The 14,255-nt window shown below is 46.9% G+C and overlaps 2 protein-coding genes across 34 annotated transcripts in view; one reads left to right on the forward strand and one right to left on the reverse strand.

The window, feature by feature from the left end:
- RAD52 (RAD52 homolog, DNA repair protein) overlaps positions 1–5,431 on the forward strand; it is a 30,320-nt gene extending 24,889 nt beyond the window's left edge. For 5 of the 6 annotated variants that reach the window (XM_082665279.1, XM_082665278.1, XM_082665283.1 and 2 more), the window contains 5 exons: positions 2,168–2,391; positions 2,530–2,675; positions 4,069–4,140; positions 4,485–4,700; positions 5,148–5,431. In XM_082665279.1, the coding sequence (XP_082521405.1) occupies positions 2,168–2,391; positions 2,530–2,675; positions 4,069–4,140; positions 4,485–4,700; positions 5,148–5,209 (720 nt within the window). In that variant the 3' untranslated portion in view covers positions 5,210–5,431. The remainder of the gene's footprint in view (positions 1–2,167; positions 2,392–2,529; positions 2,676–4,068; positions 4,141–4,484; positions 4,701–5,147) is intronic. The other variant, XM_082665282.1, reaches the window with a different exon arrangement.
- Positions 5,432–6,581: 1,150 nt separating this feature from the next.
- The window catches only part of WNK1 (WNK lysine deficient protein kinase 1), a 135,934-nt gene continuing 128,260 nt past the window's right edge, over positions 6,582–14,255 (reverse strand). For 18 of the 28 annotated variants that reach the window (XM_082665249.1, XM_082665269.1, XM_082665267.1 and 15 more), the window contains 3 exons: positions 12,917–12,958; positions 9,912–10,099; positions 6,582–9,490 (listed from right to left, as the gene is read on the reverse strand). In XM_082665249.1, the coding sequence (XP_082521375.1) occupies positions 9,173–9,490; positions 9,912–10,099; positions 12,917–12,958 (548 nt within the window). In that variant the 3' untranslated portion in view covers positions 6,582–9,172. The remainder of the gene's footprint in view (positions 9,491–9,911; positions 10,100–12,916; positions 12,959–14,255) is intronic. The other 10 variants (XM_082665261.1, XM_082665266.1, XM_082665265.1 and 7 more) reach the window with 1 other exon arrangement.

Raw genomic sequence — 14,255 nt, forward strand, 5'->3', positions numbered from 1 at the left:
TTTATATATTGCAAGATGATCACCACAATAAGTGTAGTTAACATCCATCACCACACGTAGATGCAGTTTTTTTTGATGAGAACTGTTAAGATCTATTCTTTTAGCAACATTCAAATATACAATACAGTGTTACTGACTATAGTCACCATGCTGTATATTACATCCCCAGAGCTTATTTATTTTATAACAGGACGTTTGTACCTTTTGACTCCCTTCACCCATTTCGTCCACCCCCGACCCCTGGCAACCCCTGTTCTCTTCATCTATGAGCTCAGTTTTTGTCTGTTTGTTTAGATTCCACATATAAGTGAGATCATATGGTATTTATTTTTCTCTCTGAATTATTTCACTTAGCACACTGTCCTCAGGATCCATCCATGTTATTGCAAGTGGCAAAATTTTCTTCTTTATGCCTGAATAATGTTCCGTTGTAGATATATATACTACATTCTTTATCGGTGGGCATTTAGGTTGCTTCCATGTCTTGGCTGTTGTAAATAATGCTGCAGTGAAAATGGGGGAGCATATCTTTCTGGGTTACTCTTTTTCTTTTTTTTGGATAAATACCCAGAAGTGAAATTGCTGCATCATATGGTAGTTCTATTTTCTAATTTATTATTATAATTATTATTATTTCTAGTTTCTAATTTATTCAGGAAACTGTTTTCCATAGTTTTTCCCGTAGTGGCTATGCCAGTTTACAGTCCCACCAGCAGTGCACAAGGGTTCCCTTTTCTCCACATTCTCACCAGCACTTGTTGTCTCTTGTCTTTTTGATAATAGCCATTCTGACAAATGTGAGGTGCTATCTTATTGTGGTTTTGATTTTCATTTCCCTGATGGTGAGTGATGTTGAGTATCTTTTTATGTACCTGTTGGGCATCTGTAGGTCTTCTTTGAAAGCATATCTATGCAGATCTTCTGCCCATTTTTTCATTGGATTGTTTTGTTTTGGTTTTGCTTTTGAGTTGTGAGTTCTTTATACGTTTTGAATGTTAATGCTTTAGCAGTTACATCATTTGTAAACTTTTTCTCCCATTTAGTAGGTTGCCTTTTCACTTTGTTAATTGTTTCCTTTGCTGTCAGAAGCTTTTTAGTTTGATATAGTCCCACTTGTTTATTTTTGCTTTTGTTGTTTTCGCTCTTTGGTGTCAAATACAAAAAAATTACCATCAAGACCAACGTCAAGGAGCTTATTGCCTATATTTTCTTCCAGGAGTTTTACGGTTTCAGGTCTTTAATCCAGTGTTAATTTTTGTGTATGGTGTAAGTGATCCAGTTTAATTCTTTTGCATGTGACTGTCCAGTTCTTTTGTTTTTGTTTTAATAAATTTATTTATTTTTGGCTGTGTTGGGTCTTCGTTGCTGCGCACGGGCTGTCTCTAGTTGCAGCGAGCGGGAGCTACTCTTTGTTGCGCTGCGTGGGCTTCTCATTGCAGTGGCTTCTCTTGTTGCAGAGCATGGGCTCTAGGCTCATGGGCTTCAGTAGTTGTGGCACACAGGCTCTAGAGTGCAGGCTCAGTAGTTGTGGCGCACGGGCTTAGTTGTTCTGCAGCATGTGGGATCTTCCCGGACCAGGGCTCAAAGCCGTGCCCCTGCATTGGCAGGTGGATTCTCAACCACTGCGCCACCAGGGAAGCCCTGTTTAACTTATTTACTTCTCAATGTCAGTACGAAATCTCACAGTATAATTTTCATTTTCATGTTATCTTTATCCAAAATGTAGTCATCTCAATCACTCATATTCCTTTATTCTATCAGCATCATATTATTGAGAGAGAAGTTCTCCCAAGTGAAAAATCTCTGGGTTTCTGTAGTGTGATGATGTGTGATCATTTCCATTAAAAAAATAGTAGACAGCATCAGATCTGGTTGCCAAGAAAAGATTCAAATTAGATTTTACAGAGCATTTGCCCTCAATAAAAACTGAAGTATGATTCCTTATCAAAACTTCATTAATACATAATGGCATAGGTGGAAAATGAAATTGTTTTATTCCTCATATAATGAAAATGACTTGAACTTATGGATCCCTTGTCCCAGCTTCTTAGGACCTAGAAGGAATGATGGATAGAGGATCGTGAAATGCCATTTTTCAGGTATCTAGATCCTTGAGGAAGGGGAAGAGCAGTTGGAAGAAGTTTTCTCCCCTTTTTTCCCTCATTAGCTGCCTCTTGAAGTGGATTTAACTAAAGCAAAGAGACAAGACTTTGAACCATGTGTGGAACAAGCCAGATACAGCAGCTGCCGACGGAACCCGACTCTGGGACCCCCCAGACCACAGGAGGTGACGTCTCCTTGCAGACCAAGCCACCACGTTGTGATGCAGGGGATGAGGACAGCGGCTCCGGGTGCGGGCTGCGTGCCCTCCCCGCCCCTGCTCCTTCCCAGGTGTCTCCCCCTGCCTCCCACTCCTGCCTTCACTTCAGAGCCAGCACACTGGCTGGCCCGTGTGCTCCCTTGGGAACTGTGTGTTGCTGCTCACCAGTTAACTCAGGAACTCACCTCCCTGTTGCTCTCCTGATGCAGAAGCCCGACCTCCGCTGCCACAGAGAGCGATGCCACGTACCAGCGGAAGCTCCGGCAAAGACAGCTGCAGCAGCGGTTCCGGGAGCAGATGGAGAAACAGCAGCAGGAACCCCCGTCTGGCCCACCTGCCGAGAAGCAGGGTCCTGGTGAGAGGACGGAGCATGGGCTCTGGGGGTGACTGCTCTCCCCACTCTGCAGCAGGTCGGGTCCACACACAGCACAGAGGCGGCCACGGGCTCAAACCGTCACGTCCTGCCTCGCCATTCCCCGTGACTGAAGGAAGACACTGGTCTTCTGGGCGAAGGAGACGGGCCCTGACATAACCTGGAACTATTTGTCTCAGGGGACAGAGCTTCTTTTCGCCTCAGTTACTTTGGCCACGTGTACACGAGAAAGCCTTTCTGAGCTTTTATTTTTTTTAATTATTTACTTATTTTTTTAACTTTTGGGTGTGTTGGGTCTTTGTTGCTGTGCACGGGGGCTTTCTCTAGTTGTGGTGAGTGGGGGCTACTCTTCGTTGCGGTGTGCGGGCTCATTGCAGTGGCTTCTCTTGTTGCAGAGCACGGGCTTCAGTCGTTGTGGCACGTGGGCTGTAGTTGTGGCATGTGGGCTCAGTAGTTATGGCTCGCGGGCTCTAGAGCGCATGCTCAGTAGTTGTGGTGCACAGGCATTGTTGCTCTGTGGCACGTGGGATCTTCCTGGACCGGACTTGAACCCATGTCCCTTCCACTGGCAGGTGGATTCTTAACCACTGCACCACCAGGGAAGCCCCTGAGCTGTCTCTGAACATAAAGCAAAGTTGGGTTTGAAGAGAATGGGTTTTTGGCAATTCTTTATCCCTGAACTTTTTATTTCAGAGTCCAGCTTCAGTGGGAGTAGTAGATACAGATTTTCTTGGAGTCTTTCTCAGAGACTAGAAACAAAGAAAGACCAAGTGGATTTTTGCCCAGCTTCTCCCTAAAAATTACAAAGAAGGTTCCGAGGACTTGCTTCATGTTTAGTTCTTTATAATTCCCCTCAGCAGTACTGGCAGGCTGAGGTTAATGTAGGGGAAAAAAAACCAAAAAACTTACTGTGCTGGGGATGTTCTTAATAAGAATTATTATTCTAGATCTTCAGCTTCCAAACCATTGCGGAAGCTCTGGGGGTCAGGGGTGGAGGAGGAGTCATCTCCAGGACCTCCCCCACCCCAAATCACACAGTCATCATCTTGGTTTTACATATTCATTTCTGCTTAAGATTTTGTTTGAACAAGGGTTATAGCTTCAAATAGTAAAAACTGGACAAAACGGCTTACAATAACTCTTCCGTTTCTGCTAAAGGAGAAACAAACTTCTCAGCGTTTTTTTCGCAGTTTGATGAGAAGAAAGAATATAGTATCGTCAGTCCTATTTTATATAGATCTGTAGGTAGGACCAGGATGCAAGGTCCCGAGTTCTGCCTGCCGCGCCGACGAGTGTAACCCCAGGCGGCTTTGCACGCACTTCCAAGGCCGCCCGCAGCCCAGCTTGGTTACGTGGTTTTGTCCTTTCTCTGCAGCAGCGCTGCCACCGGTGCCACCTGCCGGAACTGCTGCTTCAGAGCCGCTCACCCAGACAGACGTGCTTCCAGGTCAGGAGGGCTAAAGGAATGGCTTCAGTCCTAATCAGTAAATACCTATCAAGTGTCTGTAAGTTACTGTGCTGCATACTTTCCGTCCTCACAAATACATTTCAAAAGAGGCATAAGGTATCTTCATTTTCCATTGGTTTTGTAGAAAGTGCTGATAGCACACATGCAGCTCCTCTACTGTCCGGACCTGCGAGAGGCTTTGGTGTACTTTCATGGGTCGGGGAAAGAGAAATTCCAAACGTCATCGTATAGAGCATTCATGATACAGCATTTCTCACGACCTGTTATTTTTCCAGCACCTCGTTTGTTGATGCTGCATTTGCTTGTGACCTCTGTCCTTGCAGACAGTCTTGAGATGTGGGACATGGCTCTAGATGCAGGGGACAGTGTGGTCAAGCCCTTGTCTAAACCAGAACCGCCACAGGCCCCTGCCACCTCCGTCCTGCAGAACGAGATGGAGACCTGGAACAGGACCCCACAGAGCCTTTGCCACCAGAATCCACAGGCAAAATCTGGACCCTGGCACCTTCAAACTTACAACCTTAACCAACACATAACAGGTAGCAAAGTGTTTTAGGAGCAGAAATGGAAGGGAGAACCTGGGTATATATAATTCTATGAATCTTAAAGAAAGAATGACATTCCATTTTAAGAAGTTGGAGGGGACTCATGCCAGACCAGTAGCAGTCTAAGAAAATGGAGTGTAACTGGATTAAGAGCCGCAAGTCTTCCTTGGAGTCCTGACCTGAGGTGCAGCTCTTTCTAGCTGATTGATAGAAGTGGGACAATGAAGCATGGCTGCATTCCTCTTAAAAGCAGGCCTGTCATGATCTCTCCTGCAGCTTGGTCTAGTGTTAAACAGAGCGACCTGTCCCCCTCATAACAATTTTCATTCTTGGCCTTTAAAGTAGGACAGTAACTAATACGATTCAAAAGTTTTTAGCTGTCAGTTTATTCCTTATTTTTACATCATGGCAGCTGTATGTGAACAATTTTCTCTTCCACAGGAGACTATGATTCATATAGGAAGAACCAGGACACGAAGAAAAGGAAATTGGATTCATCTTGACCAAGGCTCCGTTCACCTCACTGGATTCTGTCACAAAGGGACTTTCAAAAACTGCTTGTTGGTCATGAAATGACTCATCATTCCTAGGGAATGAGCTTTACCTCCGGGGATTTACCTTGCTTCATGCTCAACTTCACCAGAGGATTTCACTATTGGAACCTGACGCAGATCAAGCTGGGCAGGTTGGGAAGCCCTGTGGAGATTAAACAAACACACACCTTTTCTTTGGCTCTTCACTATTTATTCCTAAGCTTTCATGTTAATAAAGGCAGAAATTCTAGGAATCTCAGTGGCCACTTTCCCCACGCACCAACCTCGACAGCGGCCTGCGGTATGTCACTATGTGACCTCTGACCCCTTTCGCTGCCACTCATCTACAACCATCTGTCACTTATAGGCGCATCATGAAACTACCTCCATTTTTTCCTAATAAGGAAATAATCTAAGACCAAAGAAAAGGCATTTTAAGAAAGCAAAATAAAATCCTACTTTGTAACAAAATAAATAACAGGCATACCTCTTTTTATTGCACTTCGCAGATTTTTTTTTTTAAACAAACAAATTGAAGTTTTTTGGCAATCCTGTGTTGAGCGTTTTCCCAACAGCATTTTAAAGTATATATTGTTTTAGGGACTTACTTCCCTGGTGGTCCAGTGGCTAAGACTCCACACTCCCAAGGCAGGGGTCCCGGGTTCGATCCCTGGTCAGGGAACTAGATCCCACATGCCACCACTAAGACCTGGTGCAGCCAAGTAAATAAATATTTTTTTAAAATATATTCTTAAAAAAAAGGTATATATTGTTTTAGATATAATGCTATTGCAGACGTAACAGGCTATAGTGTAAACAACGTTTATATGTACTAGAAAACCACAAAAATCTGCGTGACATAAGCAGCTGTTTAGCTATTTCGGATGTGCGATTATCACCCACCTTAACAAATTCTTTTAGTGTTTAGATGTTTCATAATCCTTTCCCCCAACTAATGAGTGTGCAGTTTTACTTTTTAAGGGCATTTTGGGTTGGGCCTTGTACCCAGTCTTGAGTTTGTTGGAGCACAGGCCCATCTGGGAAGCTGTGCCCCTAGGCCACCGCCGCGCCTCTGGAAGAGGAGCACGGGGCTTTCCCTGACCTCCCGCCACCTCACCTGAGCTGCACAGCTTTGGGCGTAGGTTCATCTTCTGATTTTCATATCCTTACCATGGTCTTCAGAAAATATATCTTGCCTGTCTGCAGCATCTTAGTTCAGGTCAGAACTGCTGTTAAAAAAAAAGGTCCTGGAGATAGGAATCCAGTTATAAATTGCACACAAGTCAAATCAGAGCTAATGAGATCACGAAAAAGACATGCGCTGAAAATGAAACCCCACAGCTCAAGAAAAGCAAGTTTGGTTTATTTGAATGGTTTCATCTACAAAGGTAACAAACGGAAACAGAAAGCGTGTCCCCCGGGGTTTATCCCAAACGCACGGGTTGACGGGCTGCCGAGAACCCCCAAGGTTTGAATTTAGTCTGTTTTTTTAAACAGTGTACATTGTTAAATAATGTAAGGAAAACACTTATAATTCAGAAAGAATTTTTTTAATGTGGAAAAAGATACTCAAAGTGTACTATTAACACAAAAATAATTTAAACAGTTCAGTAGCACTAGGTTCATTCCTCTAGGCTTCAGTTATTTCATCCACAGGAGGGGAAAAAAACAGTAAATAAAAGCAGTTCTTACTTTCCACCTGTGAGTGAAGAGATCTCAAAATGATTAAACCCAAGAAACAAAATAGTCACGTGCTGCACTCTGGCTCCTCCTTCCTCTGCTGCAAAGCCCTGCCTCCTTGCCCGGGGTCCGTTCCCCACTTCCTTGGCGCTTCTTGTTCCGTCCTTACTCTTGTCATCTCCCGAGGATTATAAGCAGAGAAAAAGTAAGTAAACAGTTTCGAAGCAAAGCTTGGAACGCCTGCCCTTTTCATTTCTACCTTCCTACAACCTTCAGCTCTCATTTGCATCTTTGGGGTCTTGGCTAACTTAAAGAAAATGACCACCGGAGGACAGGACAGCCATCCAGGCTCTTCCTGTCATGGGGATTCCTGGGATGTGCCACTGAGGTGGGTAAGAGGTTGGAATAGGTCAGTTTCCCAGCTCAAGAGTCAAGACAAGAAGCACCCCAAAATTAAGAGTCCTGGCTTCTTTCCCCACCTTCTGGGAGAACAGAGATCCCAAACTCAGGCAATGAGGAGAGTATTTCCTGAAAGTTCTGAAAGTAACAGAAGTGCCCATTACAACTAGGCACAGCACTAAATAATACTGGTTGGTTGCAGTTATTACTTCAGGGGAATATCTGTTTACAGAGAACGTGAGAATATCAGCTGTTAATTCTAGAAATAAGGTGGTGCAAGAGATTATGATCCTGCAACCATTTGGACATTATATAGGAAGCGGGTAGGAATAAGCATTCTTTCCTACAATGCTTAATTCAGATGTGGGTCCACTTTCCACAAACTACCGTACCCCAAGCTGAGAAATACACGGGACATTTGCACCAAGAGGGAAGCAATCCAAATGATTTTTCTTAGAACAACTTTCTCCATCTGTGACATTTCACTATCACATTTCCTAGCTTAAAAACTAGCGCCCACCCCCCCCAACCCCACCCCGTGCCCTTCCCTTTATATTCAGCCATTTCTTCCAGGTCTCCTCTGCTCAAGCCCAGCTCAGGTAAGTAAGGCTTATGGCAGCCACTGGCCAAGCATCACCTATCTTCAAAACAAGTCTGTTCTCCCATCCCGTAGTCTTTCTTTTTCTTTCATCACTTATCGCATACCACGCTCAATCTTGTAAATTGCCCGATTTTGTGACAACACCCCTCCTCACCTGTCCTGAAACAGAGTTTTCTGCTTTTAACCACTACTGTCAACTTCTCACCTGCTCATCTTACACCTGCTCTAGACAAAATTGTTGAATGACTTGAAAAAAAATACTCCTTCAATTTCCTTATTGCATAATCCACTGCTGGGTCACATGGACCCAAGGTTTCCTTCCATACGCCCTTTTGCTGACTGGGGTCTGATGAGAAGTTGATGTTAACGGCAGAAGCAATAGAAGTCCAAGGCACTAAAACATCCAGCAAGCAATACTGGGAGAACAGAAGTATTCAAGTACAGTAATTTATACAATTTTACATTCACATTTATTTATCTAATACAATGGAAATACAAAGGAGAAAGTAAAGTCTCAATAGGTAAAGGACAGAACTAGCTTTTTTCAACTTTTTAAACCTTTCATATCTTACTTTTAAAACTACTGTTGTCCAACAACATTTATATATCACAGTGTTTCCACATCAAAACTGATGGCAAAGTTACATGTCCGCAGGGAACTTACTTTTGTTTTCCTAATGGCTAATGCTGCAGTCAAAGCTGCGAATACCATCTGCTTAAAGCACTAATGACCTATCGTAAGAGAGGGTTGGAACCTCCGTCCCCTGCTGTTTTCACTGGGTTCTAAAGACTGGCTGGGGTGGGGACAGGGTAGGAGAGAGCCCAATAGTTTGGTTTTTGTCTTGCGGTTTATGTTCTTGAGGGGATGAGGGACTTGCAGTGGGTGCCAGGATGAAGAGCCCCACTACTTGAGAACACAGGTGGGCTTTGCTTTTCCACTGAGCGCTCTAGAAGCTTTCTGATCAACACGATTCTCTTTCCGAGCGCTCACTGCTGGGGAGAGATAACAAAGCATACACAAGAAACCTGCTCTTTCTTTCCTTCTCATCCCACTCCAATAAACGGTGAAAGCACAGGGAGATTCTCCACTCTGAGGGCTCTAAGCGGTATTAAACACATTCCTGTCTGGCAAGAAATAACCAGTTAAATGCAGCGCTAGTAGTTAGTAGGTAGGCTCCTTTCCCATCCCCCTTCCACCTGCCCCTCACCACTCCACCTCCTGCCCCCAATCTACTCCGTCAACGCCTCTAGGTCTAAGTGGTCCTCAGGTTGGAACCTGGAGGGTTGCTGATGGACTTCTGCAAGTTGCTGATGTTGAAGTTCTGTAAGGAGGCAGTTCCCACAGGTTGGAACTGGCTAAGTGGCTGTGTTGCTGGGCCGCCCGTGCCGCTCCACTGCGTGCCAAAGGGGGGGGTTGGGAAACCGTACTGCTGCGGGGGGCACATGGGCTTGGGGAAGTGGCCTAGAGAGGTAGCTGATGCTGCAGAGATGGGGGCGGAGCCACCCAGGGTTGAGGTCATGGAGACGCACAGCTGACCAGGTGCAGAGAACTTCCTCGCCATGCCAGGGCCCTGAGGAGAGAACAACGCCGTGTGAAGCTGGTGTGGGTGTGAAATGGGTGGAACTGAGACAGAATTCCAGAAGCGGGCTGCTCTCATCTTGCAGGGGACACTGAAAACAACACCCAGACAACCTTCCATCATAATTATTGGCTCTTTATATTTATCAAATACTTGTTCTGACTGGAGGTGGGTGGTGTCGTGTGTGTGTAGTTCAGAGTGTGAAAGGAAAAGGGAAGAAAAAACTGAGCTGACCGATACAGAGCTCGGGATTCAGGGCAGGAAAACTAAAAGGGAACCTGGGTGATTTTTGTCTTGTTTTCTTAAAAGTGTTAAAACTCATGAGCTACTGAAGAAGGTCCCTCATATGAGCGAGACACGTGCTCACTGATACTCTGATGGATCCGGAAAATGGCAAAAGGGGCAGACTGACCTCGTAACTCATGTGTCCTTTGCTTCCTCTCCTGCCTGAGAGATTCATGGCGTCTCGGGCCCAGTTGTCCACCAACTTGTGCAGGTCATCTGTGAACGTGCCCTTCCTGCTGGACGTCATGGCAGGAGGCTGAGCCTGGGCGGCCTGACTGTTCACTGTTCCCCCAACGGTGTTTGTGCTGCTGGTCCCTAAAGTCAGAAGAAGAAACAGAGTACAACCATTAAAAGAGGCTTGGGTTGTAATTTCAGGGAGAGGAAAAACTTCCGAGGATGATGAATGGCAAACCACGGAATGGGGAGGGTGAAGTGGGAAGCCATGCAAGAAAAGGAAGGTTCCAAGGTTCTTTCTTATGTAGCCAAATGCTCTGGCATCACAGGGTAATGGAAACAGGTTCTCTTCAGGAGCTCCAGACGAGGCTGAGCAACTCCGGATGAGGAAAGGCACAGAGGGCGGGGACCTCCTCCTGCCCATTCTCATGGCATCCTGGAGCGCAGACACTCGCTGCTGGGCCTCTATGCCCAGCATCACCTGGGGGAGAGGAGAGCTGTGCGGTGTGGCCAGTGAGGCTGGCTGCTCTAGAATGCTGCAGAACAGGGCAAGAGAAGGGGATCCCTGGAGCACTGGGCAGGGTTCATGGAGGAGTTAAAGGAACGCAAAGACAAGCGCCAGGAAAGATGGGCTCCCAAACCACGTGGGACCATCATGGTCTTCAGCCATTCTTTCACAGAAAGGGGCGACAAGAGAAAGCGTGCTCTGGTCGGAAACCTTTTTCACCGGGACCCATAAACATGAACTGCAAACGCAAACTTGCGAGAGTTAAGGCTTCAACGTCTCCCCATTTCCTTTGCGTAAAGAACCAGGAGCGCTCAGGAGGAAGGCTCTCTACGGTGTGCCTGAGTCTTTCAGCTCCAGGAAGGCGTGGCTTCCCAAAGATGACCTCAGTTCCGCTGCTTCAAGGCCTCTACGGCCCCCACTCCCTAGAAGAGCAAGCACTCTCATGCGCGCCCGGCTGAGGCAGGGGTGCGGAGGGGGAGGACGCTTTGGGGCTGTGATGAAGGAACTCTATTTCTATGGTTTGATGAGAAAGAAAGGAGTCTGTGTCCTGCCTGATTTCGGCTCTGCTGGAGGGCACACTGGCGATTATTCGAAGAGGCGAGTTTTAGGGAAGAGGGAAAGAAAAGTCACGTCTTGTGTTTTCCCGTCACCCCCCACTTTCTTACCAGATCTCACATTTGCTGCAGAATAAATGAAAGCTGTTGGGGTAGGCTGTGAGCCATTAGGACTTAAGATCCCCAACTACTGCCAGGGCTAGATATTTAAATGCATGCATCTTCCTGCTTTCAAGATCCAAGCAGCACCAGAGCACAGCAGCACACTGGAAGCAACTCTGCCATGTAGAAGCCCCCTGTAATCCACTGCTGCTCTCGAGGCCGGTTCGCACCCTGCCACCCAGGAACGGCACACCCGAGCACATGTGTCCTAGAGGAACAGCTATTCTGACGTGAAGCTGCAGAGTGCGAGGGGCACGTGCTTCTTATCACCAAGGCAAGACAAGCCGGGCCGACTGCACGTGTTGTCAGCTCACTCTCTCAGTGCCCGCCAGAGCCACGGGGGCTGCTATCACACACACCGTGTAAAGGGAAGAGTAAGCTCCCTGTGGAACAGGAGGCCCAGGTGCAAAGTGGAAAAGCACAGGAGACAGCGTTCCTCGAACAGCAGCAGTGAGACAGCGCTGGGGCGGGAAGCGCAGGCAGCGAGGATGGCGGTCGTGCTAATGGCGGATCCCGAGAGCAAGCACATCACATGCATGAGGACCGCCATCCTCCTTGAATGACAGCTGCTTCGCGAGCTTGATGGTGAGCGAGACGATGAAAACAAAACATAATCACAAGTGAGCAGAGCTGTCAAAAGCCAAATTCAGAAGCTTGCGGAGCTGAGCACTGCTGGCCACAAACTGCTCGTGCTAGAACCACACCCTCTGGTCTCATGCCAGTCGCCGCTGATGCTGAGGCCCCTTTATGGCCTCATCTTGTTACACGACACTGGATTCTGAATGTGGGGTTTACACCACGGGGGAGAGTCAGCCTCACAGTTCACCTTCTCATTCTGGCTTCTGAAAATAGCTTTCCCATTAAAGGACACAGACGAACACACACATCCCCTTTCTGACCAGGAGTTAACTCCCAGGAAGAGCTGACTTGGCTAATAAAGCCCAGGAGAACGGGGAGTGCGTCTGGCCCACTGTAGCACTAGAGTGCTGAAGAGCACTGGTAAAGCAGGTATTTCTGAGAATGCTGCTTGCCTTCCTGAGAGGATATGACTCTCCTTTGAACCTTCTTCAGTTCTGCTGAAAGCTCTAAAAGTCGTGCATCCTCTACCACCAGAAGTTCACTTTCTGACGTTCTCCTGCCGTAATACATGCCCCCACCCCACCGCCGGATCCTAGTAACAACCCTACGAGCCACAGCTTACTGCCCAGTCTCCCAAGCACAGAGTTTTCTGGAGGGGCCTCTCGGTGGCTGCTGGGCTGCTGAACTGTCCTCGCTCTCACGAGAAGCCTCCTGTCTACACGGAGTGTCCCTGCCCTCAGCAGCCCAGCAGCCGCTCCCACTGCGATGTGAGGGCCCAGGCTCTCGCAGGCCACGGTCCCAGCCGAACCCCCGTGGGCGCACAGCGCCGGGTGCACGTTTTTGACTACAGGACTCTCTCCCAAGGAGCCAGGCCTCCCTGAGGCCCCTACGCACATCTGCAGGCGCCTCCACCCACAGCTGTCACAGAGCCAGGGCACGGGGCCATCAATGAAAGCACTGTGAGGCGACCTTGAATCTGGAAGGACAGCCAGTGGCAGCAACTGAGCATGTTAAAGACGACACCAGAAAAGGGTGCAGGACTAGCCGGACGGGAGCTGGGAGTCCGAGAGTCATGAGGCTTCGGGATTCAAAGACCTCAAGCGCAACAGGCTTTGCAATCAAGGGCCGGAAGTAACAGAAAGAAAGGATAATTACTACAGAGCTGGTTGCAAGGACAGACTTTTTTCACCATCTTCCCTGAAGCACAAAGAGAGAGCAATGTGTTAAAGATAAGGAAACATCAGTGTAAAATATTTAGAATCTCCAAACAGCACACAAAGTCCCAGCAAGAGAAAGCAGGAGGGGAGACGGACTGGAGGGACCCAGGAGCCCTGCCACAGATGCCACTCTGTATGATGGACCCTCCTGGCTGCTGGTTCCCGGCTGGCAGAAGTGAGTTTCCATACCCAGTCTTTGTACCTAGAAGAGCGATGCCCTGCACCAAGGTTCGGGATGAACCCCAGTCTCTCTCTGGGTCTCACTGCTTGAATTTCAAACACCCAAGCAGTCTCTCCACCGACCCTGTCCCCCGCTCCTGCTTCTCTTGCCGGGTTGTTAACAAAGCACTCAATTAAATGCATTAACAATTCTACCACAGGAGGCTGACAGATGGTACCATTGTTACAGTTTTAATTTAAATTGGCTAACACTCTATTTCCACATCCTAGACATACAATAATAACCCTTTCCCTCCTAGAAAAATCTTTAAAAATATGTGGAAAACAAGCAACTTTTGAACATAAATAAAGCATTAAGCCAAGCCGTGCTTCCAAACCATTATCTATTTTGAAAGCATAGAGTAAAGCGTCGGAGACTAGTTAAGACCCCATGCCTGCGAGCCCCGGTTCTCTTTCCATATTTGCTTTTTTTTTTTTTTGGCCTCGTTGCACGGCTTCCAGGATGGGATCTTAGTTCCCTGACCAGGGATTGAACCTGGGGCCACGGCAGTGAAATCACCGAGTCCTAACCATGGGCCCTCCATATTTGCTTTAAACCTGCCTCTTGTGATTTGTTCATCAAGGCTTACGTGATGTACACTGACATGCCTTCAACAGAGGTAGGGCCTCTAATTTTAAGACCCAAAAGGAAGTGATAAAATTTAATACTTCTAATCACTTTCACCTGAACAACAGTGTAATACCACCTACCTTTAAGAGTGTGATGAGAATTTACTGAATTATTTAATCTGAAGTGGTACCTGTCACCACTACACTTCCTTCACAAAAAAGCCTTGGTTCTCTTTCTTCCCTCTTAGACATTTCAGGCTACATAACACAGGCCTGACACATCACACTTTATTTCAAAACACTTGTCTCCTACTGTTAATGTCTTTTCCTCTTTCTAGCTGGACATATAAATAAAATGCTTACTTAAGTGTCAAGGAGCTAATATTCTTGGTCCAGCTTAGCCTTGCCAGAAAAGCTACTGATCTCAGTGCTCAAAAACCTACCAAATTGGGGCTTCCCTGGTGGCGCAGTGGTTGAGAGTCCGCCTG

The sequence above is a fragment of the Grampus griseus genome, assembly GCF_964374135.1.
Source record: "Grampus griseus genome assembly, chromosome: 11".
NCBI lineage: Eukaryota > Metazoa > Chordata > Mammalia > Artiodactyla > Delphinidae > Grampus > Grampus griseus.